The sequence below is a fragment of the Planococcus citri genome, chromosome 5 (genome assembly GCF_950023065.1).
Source record: "Planococcus citri chromosome 5, ihPlaCitr1.1, whole genome shotgun sequence".
Taxonomy (NCBI): Eukaryota; Metazoa; Arthropoda; class Insecta; order Hemiptera; family Pseudococcidae; genus Planococcus; species Planococcus citri.
Genome location: NC_088681.1, coordinates 26925120 through 26941430, shown reverse-complemented (window position 1 = coordinate 26941430; position 16311 = coordinate 26925120). Strand labels below are relative to the sequence as shown.

Below are 16311 nucleotides of genomic sequence, written 5' to 3'. Positions count from 1 at the left end.
AGAATGAATTTACTTTTCCCTTTTCATTTTTTAGTTCGGCCATGGAGATTGTGAAGTACATGAGCCAATTCTTTTTCATTCACTTCTTCTAACATAATTAAATCGTATTCAGACATATTCAATCACTTTACTTCGTTCAAATATTTTAAAAACTGCACATAATTCAAAAAACTTAATATGCCTTGTGACCTCTTCTGAACGTTACCTGAACAGATAATGATTCAGCGTTTTCAACGAAAAACAATTATCAGAACAGAATATTTTAATTTTATTCAAATTATTCACGATTTTTCATATTTTAGACTTCATTTTTATGATACTAAGTTTTGTTTTGTCTTTCAAATGCAGTAAATCGCTTGATTTTCAAAGTAAAAAGCTTTCTATTATGAGATTCAATCATGTGAGTGAAGAAAAAATGACTGCAAAAGTGAGAACAGAACAAACAGAACACTACGAAAAAAACTGAAAAAAAACAACCTAAACTAAATATAGAATCTTTTCCAAAATTTTCGATTTTTTTCCAAATTGGATCTTTTCAAAATTATTTTTGAATCCTTGTTGTTCGAATAATTCTACCAATCGAAAACGGCAGCACTGATCGTCACGTGTTATAGATCGAGATCGATCATTTGGTTGGTTATCTTTTGCAATCGTACCTATTCTAGTATTTTTATTTATATTCCTTGGAAAATATATGTACGAGTACTTGGACAATAACAACTGCAAACGGTGATGTACTTACTTGGTCGAAGAAGCTCTTACAAATACAATTGCGATAATATCTTCCTATGGTCGGTTTTATTTGGTGAGCTACGAGTATTTCATTTTCTACGTATATACTCGTAGGTATTATAGGTATCTATTATTAATTTTTTCAAGTATCCTTATCCAACACTGATTTTCTTCGTAGGTAATCAATTCTTGAGTAAAGTTGGAAACGAAGAATTCGTTAATGTTCATCGATTTATTGAATCTCACAAATCTGTTAAAGAGTGCTTGATTCGTTACCAACAGAAATTAAGAAAAACATGGAGCAGCTTACGAGTGAAAGTTCATCCGGTGAGGTATCCAATGAAAGAAAAGAAGAACGTAAATATACCTATCGAACTTCCTGGCGCAGAAATGGGTAAAGTTGTGGTCAGATTTCCTCCTGAAGCCAGTGGGTAAGTTCGAATATACTTGTGTATGGATTTTATTCTTTAATCGATTTGCATTTTCATCGAATTGTGTTGATTTGTGTTTTAGATGTTTACGTATCGATCACGCTAAAGTTGCTTTGCCTAATCGCTATTATCGAGAGAAATTTGAAGGTAAATTAATCGTGAGATTCGACGATACTAATCCTAGTACCAAGGAGAAAGTCAATATGAAAAAGGTTCGTTCTACACAACGTAAATTATCTATAACAGAACGGTATTCAAAACAATGTCAACTATTGTTATCTTGATTAGGTTATCCTCGAAGATTTGCAGTCACTGAAAATGAAACCCGACAAAATCACTCATACGTCGGATTATTTCGATAAAACGTAAAACGTTGGAATTTTGCGAACAATTGCTCCACGAGGGTAAGGCATATGTCGACGATTCTGATCCTGAAGTCATTAAACAAGAACTAGAACAAAGAGTCGAATCAACAAATAGGAATAACCGTAAGTTCTCGTTGCCGATATCGAAATTTCACTCATTTATTCATTGAGAATAATCACGAAAATGTTTTCAGGTATCGAGAAAAATTTCTTAATGTGGCGTGATATGCAGAAAGGTACCGAATATGGACAGAGTTGCTGTGTTCGTGCCAAAATCGATATGTTCTCAGCTAATAGCTGCTTAAGAGATCCGATTATTTATTGGTGTAAAAACGATACTCATCCGAAAACTGGAAATAAATACAAGTTTGTTCTGGGTTCTTCGCGTAATTTGTCTCCATAATATGTATGTGTGCTTGTTATTCATTCGACGACTGTATTTTGTTTTTCAGGGTTTATCCAACGTACGATTTTGCCTGCCCTATTGTCGACAGTATAGAAGGTGTTACGCATTGTTTAAGAACCACCGAATACCATGACCGAGACGACCAATTTTACTGGTTCATAGACGCTTTAAAACTACACAAACCTTACATTTGGGAGTACAAAGGATCAAAAATAACGAATACAGATCTTTCGAAATCTAAATTTTCCTGCTCTGTCGAAGAAGGGTTCGTCGATAGATGGTATAAGCTCGATTGGAAAATTTCGTTGAATGTTGTATTATCATATATTATGTAGTTGATATATTTTAATATTTCAGGGATGATGTTCAATTCCCAAACATGTGCTGTATTTTACGTCATGGCATGACTGTTAGTGATTTAGAAGCGTGTATAACCGACGAAGGATCTTCTGGATCTCAAGTAACCATTTCAGTGCCGGTGAAAAATGTCGGAGCTGAAGAAGTAGAAGGTCCTGAACATCACCAAAACGAAGACGTTGGTAAGGAGTTCATTTGAATTTCAACAGGAAATCTTATTATGTAAGAAGATGGATGATGTGGTGTCCAAAGTGGGTGATTATGAACTCGCCATAACCTCGCACTTTGTTCGTAATCATCCACTTTATTAATCTTGTAATAGTGTAATGTTCTATTATTTCATGTTAATGTTTTTTAAATTAGGAAAGTGGAAGGAATTCTTACTTGAAGCTGGAATTTCGAACGAAAATTCCTCCATATATGCAGCGTTGTTTGCAAAGATCAGCCTGAAAAAATGCGACCTTGAAAATTTCAATTTTTCCGACCTCAAAAAAGTAGGCGTTGAAACCATCGAAGATAATTTAAAAATCAGAGATCATGTCTATAAAATGAAGGTATGTTTATTCTATTTGCTAATTACCTATGATTTAATCTGCCTAGGAACTAATAGGATGTCTCTTATGTTTAGAATGGTGAAAATTCAGTGCCTTTGCCCGACATTTGGGATAATATTTCAAAATTAGTTTGATTCCTTGTTGAATGGAAAAGATAATGAAGCGGCGGTAGTATCGAAATAAATTTATTTTCAATTCTTTTCAAAAGTAAGAGCTTTCTTTTCAGCATTTCGAGTGATAGCTAGTGTCTGAACAGCTGGTAAATTGGTTTGAGTCAAAGTAACGTCACAAAAATGTATGGGGTTGCGTGTGTGTAAATATTGTTATTGTTCTAGTCGATGTAATGTGGGAAATGAATGGATAGCTTAAAAATGAATTATCAAATTCATTCAGTTGTAAATTTTTTTCCTTTAAAACTTAGAAGGGAGATGATTATACGGTATTTCGAAAATCGTTCGTTCGAAAAATTTACCAAAAAAAAAAGGAAGAAAAAAAAGAATATTTACCACTGGCTTATAATGGTATTTCAAGTCGTTACATAAATATTGTGAGCTTTAATGACATTTTTTTTTTAAATTCGACTTTTCAATCAATAAAGCATTGCTCATATTTTATGAATTTATTTAGAAAAAAAAATAATGAAACACATGACTAAAAACTTATTAGCTATTAAAAAAAAATAGAACAAAATGACGAGTGCGCAATTATACGATATTTTCCATATTTCGTATTTTAAATAAATTATGGTATCCTTAGGATTCGAGTTTTTGGTAGCAAGCAATAAATTAAGCCTAATAGTTTTCGCTGACTGGTATATCGTTCGGGTTCATTTGACCATAAACTGGATGCGTACCGTCGCCTTTTTTCACCGCTTGTCGTTTAACTAGCTCTTGAGAAGCGCATTTTACATCGTAAACCCAGCCTTTTTTCGTACAGTAATCTATTACGCTAGTGGTGATGTTGAAGTGTTGTCCGAATTCAGCGGCTCGGTAATCCCATGGGAACGTGTGGTGATAGTTGTGCCATCCTTCGCCTAGACCGAAAAATGATACGAAGCTGTTTTCCGCCGGTGACATGTCTCTGCGAGGATAGATTAAATTCAAGTCGTGAGTAGTTTAGTAGTGAAAAATGAACGTTATCAAAATCTAATTGCTTGGTGTGCGAATTAGTTGGGAGGAAAAAAAATTGAAGTAGGGCGAGAAGTTGAAAGCTCTGTCGATTTGTATGCTCCAAATGCAATTTCGTATTCGTCTATTTTTTTTTTTTTTTACCGGAATCATGAAGAGAATCCATCACACTTTTTAGTTGTAATCTTAAATTTTGATAACTGTGGAGAGGACGAGTCTAGAGTCTAAGAAGAATTTTTTTTCAACCCACAAAAAAAATTAAATTTGTGCTGAACGGTTTTTTTGAAAAAAGAAATAATCGATTTATGATAAAGTTGGTAAATATCGAAGAAAAATAGAATATTCTCGGAATCAAAAAAAAAAGATGATACATAAATTGAAAAAAAAATTTAAAATTATGAAGTTTTGGGCAGATTTCTTTAGGAGTAAGAGTAAATTCGAAGACTTAAACTGAATCTGCATTTCTTTAAGCATTGTCAAGTATCTGGTCTGTTTTTTTTTCAGTTCTGTTTACTTTTATTTCAGGTGGGAATAGACTGAATCTAAGATCTGAAGTCATAAAACAATAGAAATAAGTATGAAGAGAGAAAATCACGTAGTATAGGTAGCTCTAAAAAATCTTGGAGAAAAAAGAATTTTCATTTGAAAATTTATTGAAATTTTTTTTAGCTTTTTTCACCATTAACAAAATCGCCTTTTTTTACAGTTCATTTTCAATATTTTCCATTTTTCAAAAATGTGGGGTTTTCAATGTTTTTATTTAATTTGAATACGTGTTGGTATCAGTTTTTCAGCGTTCCTCTCCCCACCAACACAAAAATACATAGCATGAAAAACTACAAAAACTTTTAAAATTTTCAACAATTTTGTATTTTTGTTTTCTATGTTTTTCTTTTTTTTTGGGAGATTTTTTCACGTTTAAACGTTGCTCAAATGTTTTGGTCTTCGGTTTAATTTTTTTCATATTTTTAAAAACTGATATTACGTACAAAATGTTGCTTTGTTCATTTTATTTGTTCTTTTTTTTCAGAATTTGAAAAAATATCAATTTTTACATTTTTTTTTTGTTTTTTAAAGAAAATTTTATAATTTTATCTTATTGAATAAGCTCTCAGGTATTATTTTTCTGAACGTTCTTTTAGAAATACTTTTGTTTCAATTCAAAATGATACCAATTTTTTGGTTCTTTTTTTCATCGACGGGTAATGTTGGAAATTTTTCATTTTTTTTTTTGGTAGGCTTATTTTAACGTTGAAAATCAATTTTCATTTTTAACTTCGTAAGATTGGGAAAAATTAATCAATGTTTGACATTTTCGTGACTTTTTGTGTTTTCCTTTTTAAAAATAATTTCTAGCATTTTGTATGTTTTTTTTTCGATGCTAAATTTAGCTAAATTAGAGTATCTTAATTTTTCAGGTTTTACTATTCCAGAATAAATTTTTAGAATTCATTTTTTTGTTTGAAAAAATAATTCTTGCATTTGTTTGATTTTTTTGTAGCATTCATTTTTTATGCATGACCTTTTTTTTATTTTTCATTTCATTGCTTGTCGTATTTTTCAATTTTTTAATTTAAAAAATCATTTAGTTCAATAACTACTATTGATCCTTAATGACCAAATCTTTTTTTTCGTTTCTTGCATTTGCTGACTTTCTTTCAAATATTTTTATTTTTCAAATTTTTAGTTTATTCAGTATAATTTTTTTTTTAAATTATCCAATTTAAGCAAAACAGCTGCTGCTGAAAAAATTAAGAACAATTTTTCGAAAAGAAAAAACTAAAAAATTAAAAAAAAAACACTGATCAGGGAAAAATTCCAAAATTTCCGATAAACATTGAAAATTATAAAAATAAAACTTTTATTGCATTTTAACAAAGTGCCATGAAATGAATCGAAAATTTTGTATTAAAAAGTTTTAAAAATTGAAGATAACTTTACTTTACAACAAAACGAAAGCGTTTTTTTTTTTTTTTTTTTTTTTGAATTAAAAAATGAATTTTGACAAGTTCCAAAAACATGGAAAACACTTGATAAGTTGAAAATGAGGATTTCAAAAAACAACCTAAAAAATGGAAATCATTTTCCGAACAAAATTGAAAACTAATACTTGACAAAATTACTTACATTTTGTTCAGAATGTTTGGGGTATTTGTTCTTAAAAAGTTGGAAATTGAGCTTTAAAAAACCGGAAAAATAGTTTAAAAAATTGAACAAAAAAAATAAATGTAAGTGTCTTATGATAGTAAAAGTTTTAAATCATAGATTTATATTCTTCATCGTCATTAGAAAAAAATCTGACAAAAACTCAAAAATTCAATGTTTTTTTTTTGTAAAAGTTTACTTACTTAATTTTAGCAAATTCATTGAGTTTTTTTTTCAAGTTTTTAAAAGATGCATTTTCGTGCATTGAAAAAAGCGGAAAGTTGGCAAAAAAAAAAGAAATAAAAAATTGTCTGTTTATACTTACACATTACAAAATTATTCTAAGAATTGAAACAATAAGAACTTTTTTTAAAAAATATTTTGCGTTTGAAAGTTTAAAAAATCGGCCAAACAATTTTTCTGGTATCAAAAAAAAAATCAATTATTATTTTAATAGATATTTGTATCTACGTAACTGATAGAAATTTTATTTAAAATTCTAAGTAAATCTTCGAAAAGCTCAGAAATATTTTTTTTTAAAATGTGTCTTTCATGTAAATTTTCATATTTTACTTGGGTACCTAAATATTTTTTCCATGTAAAGAAATTGAACATATTCGTCCTATTCAACATAATGATATGAAGTAGAGCACATGTTTAAAAAATATTGGTCTCGACGTTGTATTTTTTAAATTTTGTTTCTTTTTACAAAATTAAAAATGAACTGCTCGTCTTGAGGTGTTTTAACCTGGTGAATAATTCAACTTGTACCTGCTTAATTCATACTTTTTCAGGTACTCGACTCGTGATTTTTCGAAAAACTTGCCTAATCTCTTCACAGGCCTAATAGAATTTCAACTTCTCAAATTTAATGTAAATTTCCTCCACTTCAACCATTTTTCACGGCCATTTCTAACTGTACTAATAACATAGGGCATCGTAAACCCCGAAAACCACCAAAATATACGTACTTGGTAAAAGGTCTAGTGCCAAAAATATGAGCCGCGCTGTTGACTAACCAAGTGAAGTTCAAACTGTAAATTAATCTGGCTACAAAGCTAATGAAAAACGAATTCCATAGGGTTTCATTCCACAACAAACATGGGATCGCTGTCGGTACTCCAATCGCGAAAATTACAAATAATTTCTTATAATGGCTGCAAATATTTAAAAAATACATTTACATAACATCCCTCCACTTTCTTAGAGACAGTTTTATCAAACACGTGAACTTGGCTTACTTTTTTTGGAACATAACCATAGGATCTTGATTTATATCAGACATGTCGATAGTTTTGCCTTTTCTGATCACGTCGGGGTGTTTACGTACCATTAACCAACCTATATGACAGAAGAAGAACCCTCTACTCGAATTATGAGGATCTCCGTTCGTATCGCTGTATTTGTGATGCTGTCTGTGATCTCTGATCCAAACCCATAAACAGTTCTATACGAAAGGAAATATCCAAATAACAAGGTATTAGTACTCATGTATTAGATTAGGTGGATGTGTGACCTTCTGCGGTTAAAAACTTGCATCAACTTACCTGTCCAGCCATTGTTTGAATTACTACTAAAATTAATCGTACGTATTTGTTGGCTTTGAATGTCCTATGAGTGTATAACCTGTGAGCTCCCATTGTTACCGCCAAAGCAGCCAAGTACGCTGTAAATACTCCTGCATAACAAAGTTCCCCATGTTACGAGTACTTCTACCTTTACTTTTACTATAGCTACTACTATGAACCATGATGAGGTCACGTAAAAATGACCAAAGATAAAAGGTATACGAACCCCAAAGCGTGGTTAGAAATTTCGCGCTAAATATACATAAATAAGTTCCGTATAAAGCCGCCAAATGCAGCAATAAGAATCCGATCGCATTGAACCAGACGATTTCCATCTTGTAGGGTTTTTCTTCAATGACGACATCTTCGGTTTTTTCTATGATTAAATCACGCTGCTCTTCTTCGGCGTCGATGGGTTTTGCGTTGGGTGGGATTTTAGCAGGTATCTTGTATACCTTCTTGGTCTGAGTCTCGGTCCGAACGGATGACATTTTGATCTGTCGATGGTAATGCAATATTAATTATAATATTAAATTAGTTATATTATACGTTAACGTAATTAACATAAAAGTAATTTCGTAATAATTAACGTTGGATCGTTGAACCAGTTATCGATCGATGTCACAGAGAGGTCGAGTTATCGAAAATATCATATTTTTCGAGCCAGCTCATTGTCGTACGATTAGAGACAACGAGTCTGAGTTTTTTTTTTCTCGAGATGGTTTCGCACCAATTTTTGATAAAAACCACTCGAAAAATTATTATGATGAAATTTAATCGTTATTTATGGAATATAATTTTACGACCCTCGGTTTGCGATTCGATTACCATTTTGTAGGTACCTATTTGTTCGAATAATATATTTATTACCTACGTGTGTGTTGCCTACGATTGTTATCCATATTCGCGAATACTCGGGTATTTTAAATGTTGCGGTTTTTCCCTTCCCTCTTTCCCTTTTCGCTCTGTTGTCTCGCAAGATGATTCACACAGTTCCCGAAGATTAATTCCTCTATAGGCATATTGTCGAAAGAGCAAACTCATGCATAGGCTAAGTATAATAAGGAATTGGTTTGGGTTATTTTAAACGTTTATTTTATAATTCAAGGTGCCTTTAAAAATCAAATCTCGATTTCGATGGTGTCATTCTAATAAATATACAAGAGTGTCACTTTGCTCTGACCGATAATCGTAAAAAAACCAGTATCTTACCGGCAGGTAGCCAGGTACCAATACGAGTATTTTTACGATGCAAAAAGAGGAAGAAGTACTTGACCAATTTTCATTTTCAATTGTCCCATTCGAAAGGTCGAGCTGATTGTGAAGCCATAAAAATCACAGTTTTTTTTATGTCGTTTCTCGTTACAATTAAAAGAAGAGTTCGTTGAAATGGGGAATTTTCCATGTTTGAGGTTTCGAAACTACTGAACCAATCAGGAAAATGAATTAATCGATCGGTTTTGCCGAAATTTCACTTTGGGTTGCTGCGAAGTGGGTTAAGAATTGGGTAATTTTAGGAAATTCGTGGGAAATCCAGGCTATAATATGAGTAGGTAGGTAGAAAAATCCAAGAATAGGTCTCAAAACGTTGGGAAATTTTAAAATACGAGTAACTACACGATGTTTTATTAGATTTCTAATTGCATTTTGTAAGGAGGGGGGGGGGCAATTTTTGGTAAATTTGTTTAAAAACGTAGGTAACTCAGAAATAACCTCGTTAATTACACTAGGCAACAATTTTTGACCTTTTTTTTGTTTTCGGGTTGAAAATGGGCTTAATCGATAGTTTAGACCCTAAAACAAAAAACAGAGTGGGGTTTTTCAATTTGAGTTGTTTTTGTGGTCAGGAGAGATGATCAAAGTTGCAAAAATGGCCGTTTTTGCCCTATTTCACGAGTCTGTGGCGACATCAATATCATGTTTCAAAAAAAACCAAGGTCATATTCGGATTCTACGCACTTTTTTAAGTAAACATCTTTCCCGGATTTTTGATTTTCGAACATTCAAGCGCATACGGAAGATTTTTGTTTGTAACATATTTTAAAACTCGGAGCGCGCGACGCTGGCGTTACTCCACGATGTAATCGTGGCGCGGAACCGTGTTCACGCGGGCGAGGTTCTCGTGCAGTAAAAATTTCGTGTTACAAACGAAAATCTTCCGTATGCGCTTGAATGTTCGAAAATCAAAAATCCGGTAAAGATGTTTACTTAAAAAAGTGCGTAGAATCCGAATATGACCTTGGTTTTTTTTGAAACATGATACTGATGTCGCCACAGACTCGTGAAATAGGGCAAAAACGGCCATTTTTGCAACTTTGATCATCTCTCCTGACTACAAAAACAACTCAAATTGAAAAACCTCACTCTGTTTTTTGTTTTAGGGTCTAAACTATCGATTAAGCCCATTTTCGACCCGAAAACAAATATGCCGTTGCCTAGTGTTATTTTTGCAAACATATGACTTGAAAATCTGCCTAACGAGGGAACCTCTTGGCCACGAAGACCATGATTTTATGCACGGTTTTTGAGCATGGGAATCCATAGAGCAATTTACAGATTTTATACTCGTTTTTTGAGCATAGGAATCCATAGAGCAGCTCACCGAAAAATTTTACTTGTCTAGTCAAAAAAAGGAAGTTCTCAAAGAGGTTTGAATTTTCTCAAGTTGGCAAATTATCGCACGAATTGATTTAAAAAATCAACAGGTCAGCTGAATTGGACCAAACTGAATTGAAAGAGCACCAAAAATACATATCCAGCCAAAATTTTAGATGCAAAAATATATTTTTAGATTTTTAGTGAATTTTAAAAAATCTGTATCTAATTCATAAATAATAATGAAAAAAAATATTAAAGTTCACAAAATTAACCTAAAAAGCTCAAATTTGGTCCCTACGTACACTATTTTTGACCCACCCTTCAAATCGATTGAAAATTGTTTCAAACCGTTTTGAGATTTTTTTTTAAGCCTCCAGCAAATTTTTGAAATTTAAACTTTACAAGAAATTCTACCCAATGAAGTTAGAAGCACTAAAATTTTTTTCAAACACTAATTTCCATGTGATGAGTCGATTGGAAGTCGTTTCAAGACGTTCTAGAGCCTCCAGCCCAATTTTGAAAATTCTAGTTCTTAAAAAAAACTCCTTAAAATCTGTTGGTACAAATTTAATTTTATCTCGTATTGACACGATTGGTGTTCTTTAGAGGCTTTCTTGACCGATTGTACACCATTTTTCAAAATCTGTCTCTTCCAGTTCGGAAACCCATACTTCTTCAGCGACTTGATCGTTAAAAATTTGGAAAAATTAAATTGTTATAGGTCACTATGAAGCTCCATCTAATCCTGTTTAAAAGTGCTAAGTTAATTTGGATGCTTTTTTTTTTTTTAGCTATTTCGAAGATCTAGAATTTTCAAAATAGGTATGACTGGAGGCTCTAGAATGATTTGAAACCACTTTCAATCGACTCATTGAGATTAGGTAATAAAAATAATTTCAACTTTCCAACTTCTTTGGGTAAACTTTTGTATGTACTTGAACATTTCAATTTTCAAAAATTTTCTGGAGGCTTAGAAACTACTTAAAACGGTTTGAAACGATTTTCTATTTGATTCTGTGGATCGAAAATAGGGTATAATACCAAATTTCAACTTCATGGGTACATTTTGTACAATTTTGACTTTTTTTTGGCCCAAATTTGATTTTTGAAAATTCACCCAAAATCGAAGTGTATTTTTTCATGGTCGTATTGCTCTTTCGATCCAGCTTTGCCCGGTTCAAACGTATTTCTGCCAATCGAAATCAACCTTCCCTCGTTAGAATTGAAAAAAATTATACTTGGGGCTCAAATTTTTCAAGAAGTGTGCAAAATGTCAAAAAATGTAACTGATCAATTGGAACTCTTGAGAATGTCACATTTTGAGGCAATCTTTCACGGAAATTGCCCATTAATGCCATTTTTTTTGAGATGAACAGCTTCTTTTTGAAAAATTGAGGCTTTAAAATACACTTTTTCTTGCTCTTGTCGAAAATGGGCCTTGAAACGTGATCTGACCAGAAAATTCCCAAAGTTGTAGACTAAACACATAATTTTCGATTTTAATGGATTTTTTTTTGGAAATTTATAGACTCATAAAAATGAGCACTTTTTCTCACTCACGTTGACAGAGGTCCCAAAATGCCATCATGATTTGAAACATGATCAGAATAGAAAATTTCTAAGACTTTAACTTTCTTGGTACCCAATTTTGAAGACCTCATTTATTTATTTTCGAAAAATCAGGGCCCTAAACCCTAAAGTTCCCAATCGTGTGAAAAATGAGTCTCAAAACTCAATAGAGATTAAAAATCACCATTTTTTAAGGAAAAATAATTAAGGTCCTGAAAATACACATTTTTTTACTCTTTTCGAAAATGGGTCTCAAAACGCGATAGTTGTTGGAACATAATCAATTAGAAAGTTTACACATTTCCAAGTTGTAACTTTTTGATCACATTTTTCAATATTTTTTGGATTTCTGTTTGGGGGGGGGGGGAATTAGGGCTCTAATGTTACATTTTTCTCACTCATATCAACAGGAGCTCTCAAAACATGATAGTAGATGATTAGAACGCGACCAGAATAAGTTTTTAAATTTGCAACAACTTAATGATATTTTTCAAAATTTTATGGCCTTTTTTGAAAAAAAAAAAAAAAACTAGACCCCTTGAAATTCACTCAATTTTTTTTCTCATGTGTAAATCAGCTTCAAATATGACCAAATTGGAGTGTTCCAGATGCCACAAATGACAAATGCTCAATCACATTTTTCAACTTTTCACGTAATCGCTCCCTGAAAATGTTGGACCTCAACTAAAATCAAGAGTGGACTCTGATAGAAGATTGTAGTTGAAATTCAACCCGAAACAACACTTTGTTCTTTTGAGTAATCACCTACAACGTTTTTGTTTTTTTTTGTCCATTTATATGCGATTTTTGAGTTGTTCGGAAAAATTTGGTCCTGTTTTGGACTCTCAATTTTTTGATTATCCAACTAAATTTTTTTATATGATCTGCTATGGATTCTCATGCGAAAAAGTCGACAAAATCAACCGCTGAAGGTGCGTGAGGTTTCTTTACTTTGCACGAAAAAAATCACTGTGAAAATTATCCACAAAATTTTAGCTACTGAATCAAAATTGTGTTTCCTTAATTTTTGCAAAATTAGCACGAAAATTCATATTTCAGGGATCGATGGCAAATTTCCTCGCACTTTCCTCTCACATGAATATAAATTTTTTTTTCTAAAAAAAAAAATCAATTTGTTCGAAAAAACAAAAAAAAACCTGCAACAAAAGTTGAAGAAAACAGGAATATTTTATGGAAAGAATTTTCGTTTGAGCTTTTACGTAGCCTATATGAACCACATTGTAATTTACGAATTGATATAGGATTTCATATTATACGTAGCAATCATCAATACAATACAAAAATTAAATCCATTTCGATAAATCGTGATAGGTAAATAGACGTGTTTGTGTATCTAGTATATTTTAGTAAGAAAATATTCATCCGATTTAACCAATTCCAAAGCTCGTAATTGTAGCGTTTTAAACCAGCTTAAGCAAGAAATAACGCGAAGCTGTATTTTACAAGCACATTTATTCTCTCTTTATTCGAATAATAAGTAAAATACCTAAGTAGATTTTATGAATTGCTCGTTACAATCGCTTAATCTCGTACGGATGGTATCGTACAAGCATATGGGAAGCCGGGGAAAGAGGGGAAAAGATAGCTTAGCTCGCTCTTGGCATGCTTCAATTTGTGGTATGTAGCATGTACTTCTATACTTTGTGTTTCAAATTACCAACATTGTACTATTTTCGTTGATTTCTAAGTTTCAACGTGATTTAATCGAATAATTCGTATAGGAACTTGGAACTTACCTATTTTTTTTCGTAAACCACACATCAATTTATAGCGATCTTTTTTCGAGAAAATTATTTATTTTTTTAAAAAGATATTTTATCATCCAAAATAGGTACATAAGATTTTCATTCAAACGTGAGAAATCGAATAATTAATCGTTTGTTTCCTTTAATTTTGTTTGATATTCGTATTAAACGTATTCGATCAAAAAAATCAATCTACTATACCTCTTTTCGTTGAGAAAACGAACAAAAAAACACAACAAACTACAATTTTAAGGTATTTTTGCATCGAAAATTGCACTTTTCTCGAAATTTCCGCCTCGTAAAGTGAACAAAAAACTCAAGGCTAATTATAATCTTTCCCCTAAAAAAGCAAAGCTGATGATAAAATTGAATACTTTATGGAAATTAACCATCACGTTTGATCAAAAATTATGATCGTATTTTGCGAAAAATCACCACTTTGTATCATATTCGATACAATTTACGACTCGAAAACAACGAAAGAAGGTTGTATCGTGTTGATGAATTATTACTTTTGAAAAACCAAAACGTGAAAATATAGCCTAAGTTGAAATTTATGAAAATTTCTGATCGGAAATTTATTTCTAATTGGTTTATTTGGAATGAAAAATTAGTCTGCGTAATTTTACGCGAATTATAAAAATTTTTCGATTCGGATCACGTGAAAAAAATTGGATAAAATTAATTACGTAATAGGTAGCCTATAGGCTTATGAGTTTTTTTTTGTGAGGCAAGAAAATCCACGGTTGGTACCTATTTTAATGATTTAAAATTCCTAGAAGGGTCAAGACTCCGTAATTATAGAAAATTATCGAATTAATTCTCAATTCGATTACGTTTATTGAAGGAAAAAAAATAAAAAAATAATCGAATCAAACCATCGCAAATAATTTTTCATTTTCAAATAAGTACTCGAAATTAATCACCCAACTACACAGTAAATTTAACTCGTAAATTAACAAAGAATATACATAATTCGATTAATAAATACCTCTCGAATCCGACGAAGAAATTATTACCTTTAATTTAAAAAAATACACCAAAACCGACGAAACAAACTAACAAAACTGGGCAAATTCGCTCGAATGCACAATATTTCTTGTACTATCACATTACATAACGCGAACAGCTAGACGATCCAACAATAACTACACACGTAGGTAGATAAATGTTGCATGTGGAAAAATGAAAATAAAAATGAAACTTACTTCGGATCTGCGATGTTATCAGTTCGAAGTGTTGGTGAAAATTGAATCTTTTGTAGTACTCGACCGGCAAGTGAATTAAATACACATTCGCGGTGTCCGAGTTCATTAACTGTTTCGGCACAATCGAATCGATTAATTTACAACCAATTAATGCTACCTAATTAATTAATAACTTGACACCGCTCCTGCCACCGTAGCTGTAAATAAGGTACCAGGCAAGCACAAGGTGGTTGGAAAATTTAACAACGGAAAGTGAATTTCATACGAGACGTAGACGAGTAGGTGGTTAACTGGGTACTCGATGATAAGTACCGGAGAAGTTGAATGAAAAATTTTCTTTCCTCCGAGGAGGTCACTGTTGATGAGAATGTTTCCTGTTTTGAAAAAATATTTTTTTTTACTCGGATGGTGGGATTAAATAAATAAACCGGGTGGGTGATTAATATTAACCATAGGAGTGACTGTGTTTTTTTAGTTGGGTATTCTGTGGTCATCGGGTCCGTTGATCTTGTGTTTGTCTATACGCACCTATTAGGTCATTTCACTTTGGGTATTATAAGGATTGGTCATGGACAATATCGGGTGTCATTATGTCTGGAGACTGGAATTGGTTTTCATTTTGTTTTGGACGTTTTTTTTTTTATATGGGGTGTGTATTACGTATACCTAGTATTTTTGATGGCTCTGACGTAAGTCGAAGTAAAAAAAGTACGAAAGTACGGAAGTGAATTGAAATGATGAGTTTTCAAAGAATTTTCCCAGTGAATATTTTACCTACCAGGGTCATTCCACCTCAATTCGACCAACATTTTTGAGTCATGTCCTTCGATTTCGCGATTTCGCTCAAATTTTATTCACAATGTCTAACCACCCAATAAGTGTAAGAAACCCGAAATCAGTTTGGTCCCAGGCTCCTCAGGGGGCGGGTGGGGAGGGGGCTTCAATTATTTTTACATTATCTCGAGGTATTCAACTTCAGCACCGCATTACTCCAAACCTATGATCTTTTGATCAGAACTGATTCAACGTTTCGAAAGGGCATTGTATTTTGAACTTTTTAAGTGTTTTGAAATTTTCAAAAGTTGAAAGTTCAACTTTCAAATTCAAAGTTCAAAATTCAAAATGGCCCTGTAAGTGGGAGCTACCATTTAAAATTCTGAAAAAATTTCCATAGATGTACCTTTAATGCTTTTTCAAAATATTCGATTTTCGAGATGGGATCTTTTAATGGAAATAGAGTACCCCCCCCAAATTTGGGCAAAACTTTAAAAAAAAATCTGGGGCATGTGATATATCGAATTGTATGTTTTTGATGACGCTGAACACGAATATGACGTCAGATTTTTGATTGGACCCCATCCACGGCCCCCGGCCCCAGCACCTCCCCATATGGGGTAAATGTTCAAAAAAGTTTTTATTCGTGTGACACGTGAAATTGTAGGTTTTTGGTGATGCTGAACACGATTATGACGACAGATTTTTATC

General features: G+C 32.3%; 1 protein-coding gene and 1 pseudogene across 3 annotated transcripts; one reads left to right on the top strand and one right to left on the bottom strand.

Annotated features, from left to right (window-relative positions):
* The first annotated feature begins 116 nt into the window (after nucleotides 1-116).
* Nucleotides 117-3875, top strand: LOC135847252 (bifunctional glutamate/proline--tRNA ligase-like; annotated as a pseudogene).
* Nucleotides 3450-15058, bottom strand: LOC135847255 (acyl-CoA Delta-9 desaturase-like). 3 transcript variants are annotated; one of them, XM_065366711.1, is made up of 6 exons: nucleotides 14827-15058; nucleotides 7912-8182; nucleotides 7665-7795; nucleotides 7359-7564; nucleotides 7089-7274; nucleotides 3450-3925 (listed from the first exon to the last, which is right to left on the bottom strand). In XM_065366711.1, exons 2-6 carry the CDS (start codon nucleotides 8174-8176, stop codon nucleotides 3637-3639), a joined length of 1077 nt encoding a protein of 358 aa, XP_065222783.1. In that variant the 5' UTR covers nucleotides 8177-8182; nucleotides 14827-15058; the 3' UTR covers nucleotides 3450-3636. The 3 variants fall into 3 exon arrangements, with proteins under 3 accessions (XP_065222783.1, XP_065222782.1, XP_065222781.1); XM_065366710.1 differs by lacking the exon at nucleotides 14827-15058 and adding an exon at nucleotides 14638-14814; XM_065366709.1 differs by lacking the exon at nucleotides 14827-15058 and adding an exon at nucleotides 14610-14813.
* Nucleotides 15059-16311: the final 1253 nt, after the last annotated feature.

Bases quoted from the DNA above. Each gene is read 5' to 3' on its own strand.
- LOC135847255 (XM_065366711.1), bottom strand. From the start codon at position 8,176: ATGTCATCCGTTCGGACCGAGACTCAGACCAAGAAGGTATACAAGATA. The intron at 7,565-7,664 runs GTAAGTTGATGC...CCTTTCGTATAG, and splicing joins TTCAAACAATGGCTGGACAG to AACTGTTTATGGGTTTGGAT. The intron at 7,275-7,358 runs GTAAGCCAAGTT...AAATATTTGCAG, and splicing joins ATGGTTATGTTCCAAAAAAA to CCATTATAAGAAATTATTTG.